This window comes from Somniosus microcephalus, chromosome 9, assembly GCF_052327205.1.
Source record: "Somniosus microcephalus isolate GS21.2 chromosome 9, FLI_Smic_1.0, whole genome shotgun sequence".
Classification (NCBI taxonomy): Eukaryota; Metazoa; Chordata; class Chondrichthyes; order Squaliformes; family Somniosidae; genus Somniosus; species Somniosus microcephalus.
In genome coordinates, this window is record NC_140995.1 from 37,890,507 (window position 1) to 37,898,615 (window position 8,109).

At 45.0% G+C, this 8,109-nt stretch overlaps 1 protein-coding gene across 1 annotated transcript; it reads right to left on the minus strand.

The window, feature by feature from the left end:
- Positions 1 to 406: 406 nt before the first annotated feature.
- msh5 (mutS homolog 5) lies at positions 407 to 7,243 on the minus strand. The gene has a single exon (XM_085998160.1). It carries the CDS (start codon positions 7,241 to 7,243, stop codon positions 4,805 to 4,807), a length of 2,439 nt encoding a protein of 812 aa, XP_085854286.1. The 3' UTR covers positions 407 to 4,804.
- Positions 7,244 to 8,109: the final 866 nt, after the last annotated feature.

Consider the following 8,109-nt stretch of genomic DNA (forward strand, 5'->3'; position numbering starts at 1 on the left):
CAATGTCAGAAAGGGTGTCTCTCTGATTTGCATTAGATGCTAGGAAAATGGAAAGGAATATACCTAATTTGGGGTCCTGTCCTTCATTAAACTAATTAAAACCTAGCCATTACAGTTTCTGATTTATGTGTCTATTTGAAGGACACCTTGTAAAAGGACCTATGTGGCTAAATTGTGCACAATGGTAAGTCCCTAAAGATGAGGTCCCTAAGTGTGATACCCTTGATGGATTTAAGTATTAAAAACCATACTTTGCCCATCAAAAATCAGAAACTGTTCAGGAATAATAAAAAGTTAAAGGAAGTGATAAAGAGTTTTGGAAATATTACTTCAAAAGCTTAGAAACTGTTAATATTGAAAGTCGGAAGGTTAAGAAAGGTTATTTAGAACAAAGGTAAACTGCAAGGTGTGTCACGAGTGTAGTTTAATAGCTTATGTTTCTAAGTACAAAGAAATAAAAATGTAGCATAACAATACACAAAACTAATGTGCATGCAAGATTAATCAAGCTAAGATGAGAAGGCGAGTGATGAGGTAAGGCAAGTACCGTGCAATAACATAATGTAGACGTCCCAATAGGTGAGACCTGAACAACTCAGAGGAAGGCAGTACTGCCAACACCACAACAGTCAACCTATTACAAATAAGGAGGTCGTATGGGTTATGTTCATGTCACAGATGGGCCAGCCTTAATATTGGAAACTTATCAGTAATACATTAATTACAGACCTTGGTAAAATAATGAAGTCTTGAACATTGAACTGTTATTAAGCAAAACACAGCTAATGTTGACATATTATGATACACTTGAATTATTACTGTGTTTATGGTGATTTAGACTGTCTATTAATAGCAACTATCCAATTATTTTTGTAATTCTCAACACTTAACCTTGTGATTATATTAATTGTGCCATCATAGATGTTGTTAAGTAGTGTTAGTTGATGCATCTGTGTGTCTGGCTTCAACTTTGATGATTCTGCAAGTAGAATTTAATTACACTTCACTCAGTGCTGTACTGTACTCCTGTTGTGATAGAATTGGCTTAGGTAGCTAACAATATAACTTGGTCTGATTAAGTGGGACAGTCCAAGGGTGAGATAATTTAAGATAATCTAATAAACTTTAAACATAAACAGTGGATCCCAATCCAACCTTCTGATGTGTACATGCTACAAAAATGGGAAAAGATTAATCTGAGACTCTGGCTGAGGTAGATCACATATTGGAATTCTGGAGAGGATATTTCTTATATGTTACACCAAATTTAATTCAAGCATAGGACTAAGTTAGATGTCAGGAGGTTTTACTTTACACAAAGGGCTGTCGACACTTGTAACAAGTTATCGGCTCGTGGTGAATGCAGACGCAACAACAATTGTAATCAAAAAACTGGACAAATTCCTTGCTGTGGCTAATATCACTGCATACAATAGGTAGGTGGGACATTGGGTCACAGTGATCTCCTGGAACTCGTTTTGATCGCCTTCAGGGGTCGGGAAGAATTTTCCAGATTTTTTCCCTGAATTAGTCTACCTTTTTTTTAAACATTTTTTTAGCTCTCCCATGACTATACGTGGAAGGGTACACTGGCTCATGATGCTTAGTTGCATTATGACTCTTTGAGACAGACTTGATGGATCAGCCGGTCTTTTCCTGCCCGCTTTTTCATATGTTTAGCATTCATCTATTCAACATTAAAATGGATGCACATCAAGATGAGGTAATGAGGTTCGCAACACAGCAACAAGGTCTGATCACAGGTACAACAATTAACTGGATAACCTCAAACAGAATCCAGTTCATTTCCTTTTGTAGAACATAAAATCACGTAACAGAAGAGGCAGTATTATTTTGGGAGTGTGTTAACAATTGACGAGATTTTTTTTAATTCTTGGAAGCCCTTTCTCAACATTTCTGGACCCAACGATTTGTGCTATTTTTACTGATAAAAATTACAAATATTTGAAACCAAAATTTTACTGAATAACAATACTCCAAAAAGGAAAGTCAGCATTAGACAAGCAGTCTGGGCACCTGGGTGATAAGAGTGTGCTTGAACACGATTTCTTCCCTTGATTCTAACTGGATTCAAATCCAGGGAAGACAGAAATGTTCTTAAAGGGGCATTGTCAGCCCAATAAAATGATTCCCATGTCATTTTCCCAGATCTGTAAATGAAAGAATTAAGTTTGATTATGCATTTTCTGTACATAGTCCAAAGATGTACTAATTAAAAATGGGAATACACATATCCAAGTAGCTTACAACAATGCACATGTAGCATCTACTGCACCACAAATTTCCCAGGCTGCCAATAAAGTAGTTCTGAAGCATTTTCATTGAACTAAACAGCCCAAAAATCCCCAATGACATGATACTGCCGCTTTAAATAAAATTATTTTTGAGCTTGATCCAGTTTCCAGAGTCAAAGAAACAGGTCTGTAATTTACAACAAAAAATAAGGAGACAATGGTCCAGCACCTCAGAGAAGTTTGTGGGAGATGAAACTTCATCTATTTAAGTGTTCTATAGTGTGAAGGTGTCATCAGCATCCCAAAAGAAAATTTAATCTGACTACCTTTTCAGCGACAAAGCCAGTTTCTCCCCCCCTCCCCAACTCTCCTGAAAGTACTAAACTCTACTGGGTACAGTTCCATAGTTGCCTGGCATCCTCTGTGTGGCATTCTGTTATTGTTAATAAGGTTATTGAATGGAATTAACAGTACATGTAGAGTTAATTATGGTTTCAGAGAGTTGTTTCTACAACATGTAGAAAATACACATTTCATTCAGACAAGCGAAGCAAACAATGCACTAGTGTGGACTGATTGCAGAAATAAATATTTGAGTTGCACTTATTGTATGATAGCTTTGAAAGCTGAGTAGACAATATGTTAATTGCTAGCCGCCACATTTATTCAAAATACTTGGTCCAGATCTTGAGACAGCTCATTCTAATTATCTGAAACTGATCATAGCATCAGCATCCTATGAGGGTAGTTTTGATTGATAAATCTGTGGCCCGATGCCTCCAATTGGGAGCTTATCCGACATCGCCTCAGCCCAGAAGTCATTCCACAACCTATGCTAGTTTGATTGCATGGCAGTGTTTTACTACATAAGAAATGAGAAACCATCTCCAAGGATCTAATTATGCTAAAAGATAGCTCAGAGGTAGCATTTTAGGAGTAGAAATTCTGCTACACCATGTCAAGGGGTGCATATTGTGAAATTACACACTTCCAGTCGTGATTGTGGCAAGTGATGCATTCTAGTAAGCAGGAATAATGTAGCAAGGGGTCTCTATTTGATCTCGGAGACTCAGTATCGTCTACCTAAATATTGGGCAGATAAAGTCACATTCTGGTTTGTAGGAGGCACAAAGTCCACTTACCGGAGTAGTCTGTAGCCACTGTACTCCGGCTTACTGGAATGTATCATGTGCCACGTCTATGACAGGCAGACTGAATATAGACCCTATCAGACCAAGTTCAGGCTATAATCCAATTATTTAAAATAAAGCAAGCAATTCAATACTATTCAGTACAAATCTGTATATTTACACTAATTTACAAACTTAGCTATGCTTCACTATATCTATATATATATAAATATATATATATAAATAATAAAATCAAAACAAAGGGATCCTAAAACTCAAAAAGTAACACTACAGTACTTTCCTCAAAAAAGTATGTTTTTTGTGTGGATCCAGACAGTGCATTTTAGCAGGCTACTCAACCAAAGTGGACATCACAGCCAACCCTGATCCTGTCCTCGCAGTATGTTCACACTCACGTAGTTCTCAGCAAGGTGCACTGGATATGAATCTGAAGTAGGAACTCATACGATTCAGGATTTTTTTACCTATTTTCCCATAAAGGATTTGGGAAAGAGCTATGTTCACACAGGTTTAAAAATTCACCTGGAAGCAGCTGAAACAAAGTGGGGATTGATGTGTTAATGAACCAACTATCCTTACTATTTTCCACAATGATCGGGGCATTAAGTAATGAATTGTCTTGATTTAAACTACAAATAGACCATCCATTCAAGGCAGTACTTTTCGGTACCCAACTGGGGGTGTTATCTGCTGAGAATGTGCTCTTGGGAAGAAGGCAGCAAGTTTGGTCGGTGGACATATTGGCAAATACCCAAACAGGAAGAAGTCAGGGGACAGCTCTCCTACTTCCTGGGAATGGAAGGAAAAACAGGGTAAAGGGACACATGTAAAATCATTCAGTCCAGTTTGGTCTAGGAAGGGAGCCCAGCCTGGAAAGGAAAAATGTCCTCATTTTAAGCTTAGAGCTGGTTAGAATCAGAAATGTGACCAGAAAAGTTAAGTGAGCTCACTAATGTGAGAAAGCGTATTTGTTTCTTTTCCAATTCATGAGAATCGGTTTGAAGTTAAGTGAAGTAAGTGAGTTTTGATTATAACTGCCATTTTATATATTCACTTGCTGTCTGTAAAATAAAGCAGTTTACCAATTCCTATCTGGCCCCTTTTCAGTTTGCCTACAGAAAGACTGAAGAAGTGCATGGAGAAGTGGATCACTACTATCACAATGGTGAGATCAACTAACCTAACATTTTGGAGCAACAAAGGTTTAATCACATTATCAGTGCATTTTTGATAGGCTCACCTCAAACTTTGGGCAACTGCCAATCCCAGAAAAGGTTTTGTTACCCATTACAAACCTCTGGGAAACAGGATAAGAGTCATGGTCTCATCAGCAAGACATCCAATTCACTTTTCACTTGAGGTTATAGCCTGGGGAATGTAGTTCACCAACAAGCCACGTTAAAGCTCAGTTGTTGCAAATGACAGCACCTCCTTGCTCAAAAATTCCTGCAAGTCCACATTGGGATCATTGAGGTCCAACTGAAGAAACTTATCCACCAATGCCTTGTACTCTTCAAATTGGTTTGCTTTTGAAGGACAGTCAACACGACGAATAAGTTCTCCTCTGCGGTACAGCTCAGAAACCTGTATCCCTCGCTGCACCACCTGTGGTGGCATCCCAGCCAGTATAGCTATATTGGCAGTATGGCTGTCAGTCGACACACCCTCCTTCAGCTGGTAGAAAAACACTAGCTCCTCTCCATCCTGGATGGTCTCCAGTGTTAGGTAACGCAAAAGAGTACTAGTAGGAAGGAGGTTAAGCTGGACCAAACTGTGAAAGTTGGTAGATACAAAGATATGGGGGCATTTCACATCTTGCTGCACCCAGTGTCTCAAAACAGCTGCAAGAAGGGACAAACCATCCACACTGTTGGTTCCTTTTCCAAATTCATCAATTAGCACCAGGGATCTCTCTGTAGCATTGTTAACTGCAGCTGCCACCTGGTTCAAGTCTATGATGAAGGTAGAGAGTCCCACAGACACAGATTCACGGCTTTGGATCCTCGTGTAAATGCCATCTATTAGACCAATATCTGCCTCTGTGGCAGGAACGTAACTACCTATCAGTGCCATGAACACTATTAGCCCAACCTCCTTGAGATATACACTTTTCCCACTGGAATTTGGACCAGTGAGGACTCGAATCTTTCCATGTTCCTCACCACTGCTGATGGGGTTTGAAACAAATGTTCTTGTGCACAGTTCCATTAGAGGATGTCTTCCATCTTTGATGCTGACTATATTCTTGCTGGTTAGTCTTGGTCTTGTGTAGGTGTTCTCTCGGGCTACAACAGCCATGGCAATTAGGCAGTCCAACTGGGCTGCATACTCCATCACATCATAAAGGACGGCAGTCTTCTCTAAAATCTTTGCCTGCAACTGGTACATGACAGCTGTCTCAAGGTCCCGGATTTCACAGTGCAAGTCTCCCAACAGTGTATCAAGCTCCTTGGTCCTAGCACTTCTATAATGAAGTCTACCTTCAGAGAGAAACATGAAATCCAGCCCTTCTATCTCAAAATCATTCTTGTCTACCATGCTTGGAAGACGTGGAATAGTTAGAAGAAATCCAATCAGTGGGATGTAGATAACACAGCATGAAGGAATCCTATTGTCCAATAATGTTAATTCATTCCTTGCTACTTCAGTTAAGAAATCCGACAGACCCATCAGTTTACGTTTTTTTTCATCGATGGCTGGGTCCACGTTTGGCTTAACTGTGAATCTGTTCTCCGCATTGCTACCTTCAAAATCCACCACTTTATTTATGAGACTGGCGATGTAATGAAGATCATCTGTGAAAGTCTGCGAGATCTTCGCAAAGAGTTCCACAGACCTGGCCAGGGACCTGCAAGTGTCTCCAATGCACACAGCATTGTACACAGTCTTATAAAGACCTTGCCAGTCATTCACTTTGGTGTAGGACAGAGTCATCCTCTTCAGAATCATTGGGGCATTTTTGATGTGCTTCAAGCAGTCTTGAAGCGTCTGCACTATCTCGGTGTTTCTCGCCAGCATGAAAAACTGGATGACATCCAGCCGTTTGTTCAGCTCCTCTAGGTTCTTGGTCGGGCGCGTAAACCACAACCTCATCAGCTTTGTGCCCCATTGAGATTTGCAGCGATTCATAACTCCGAACAAGCTGAGTCCCTCCTTCAGCCCCGATGCCAGTTTGTACACGGACGGGTGCACTTCTGACTTGAAAATCTGCAACACACAGAAAGCGTCCTGGTCAATATGCACGGTGTCGTTCAGTGCGAATTTCCTGAGGGCCAGGATGGGGACGCTCAAGCTGGGATCTTCCAATTCCACCCCAATCCTCCTCCTCTCCAGAAATTTCAGCAGCCCCCCGAGTGCTCGCAGCATGGTGGTGCTCTCGAATGGGATGACTGACGCCAGGTACATGATCTTTTCTGCTTCGCTCAGATGCGCGGGGATGAAGGGCAGGTGCACCGACAGCACTCGCTGCTTGCTGATATTGAGCCCGAAGTCCACGTTGGGAAAGAGCGCGATTTCTGGCTTCCCGTCCACGCCGTTGTTGGCGCTCCCCGCTGCCTTGAGGAAGTCTGCCATGTTGCGGTCTTGCTTGGCGCTGGTTAAGATGCACCGGGGCTGGAGCTCCTCGACCACTTTCCTCAGCAACCGGAGATCTTGCGCGTCCGGGGCGTCCGGCATGATGTAGACGGTGCAATCGTTTGCGTTGTAGTAAGCCAGCCCCAGCTGCCCGCCGTGCCACAAGACACTGGCGTACACCTCGGGCGGAGAGAAGACATCCGCATCGTCTGCCACGACGCTCACAGCCGCTGGCTGCTGGGCCGGGGTAGCAGGATTGCTCATTGGGATCGGTAGACAGTCGCCATTCCCATTCTGATAACCCCCCGCCGCCACTCAATCTTTTACACACTCTTCTCGACGATTTCTTTTTATCCCGCCATTTTTGCGCCGCGTGCCATTCTCACCCCGCATTTTCCAACCGTCCCGACCCCGCGCGAGGTGGCGGTTAGCAGCAGCCGCCGCGTGCAGCCCTGTGCTCCCCCGCGCGAGCTGGCGGTCAGAGGCCGCCGCGTGCAGCCCTGTGCTCCCCCTCGCGAGCTGGCGGTCAGCGGCCGCCGCGTGCAGCCCTGTGCTCCCCCGCGCGAGCTGTCGGTCAGAGGCCGCCGCGTGCAGCCCTGTGCTCCCCCGCGCGAGGTGGCGGTTAGCAGCAGCCGCCGCGTGCAGCCCTGTGCTCCCCCGCGCGAGCTGGCGGTCAGCGGCCGCCGCGTGCAGCCCTGTGCTCCCCCGCGCGAGCTGGCGGTCAGAGGCCGCCGCGTGCAGCCCTGTGCTCCCCCGCGCGAGCTGGCGGTCAGAGGCCGCCGCGTGCAGCCCTGTGCTCCCCCGCGCGAGGTGGCGGTCAGAGGCCGCCGCGTGCAGCCCTGTGCTCCCCCGCGCGGTGCAGCGTGCAGCCCTGTACTCCCCTGCGCGAGCTGGCGGTCAGAGGCCGCCGCGTGCAGCCCTGTGCTCCCCCGCGCGAGCTGGCGGTCAGAGGCCGCCGCGTGCAGCCCTGTGCTCCCCCGCGCGAGCTGGCGGTCAGAGGCCGCCGCGTGCAGCCCTGTGCTCCCCCGCGCGAGGTGGCGGTTAGCAGCAGCCGCCGCGTGCAGCCCTGTGCTCCCCCGCGCGGTGCAGCGTGCAGCCCTGTACTCCCCTGCGCGAGCTGGCGGTCAGAG

What these genes read in the sequence shown, in the direction of transcription:
- msh5 (XM_085998160.1), bottom strand. Translation starts at nt 7,243, where the DNA reads ATGAGCAATCCTGCTACCCCGGCCCAGCAGCCAGCGGCTGTGAGCGTC.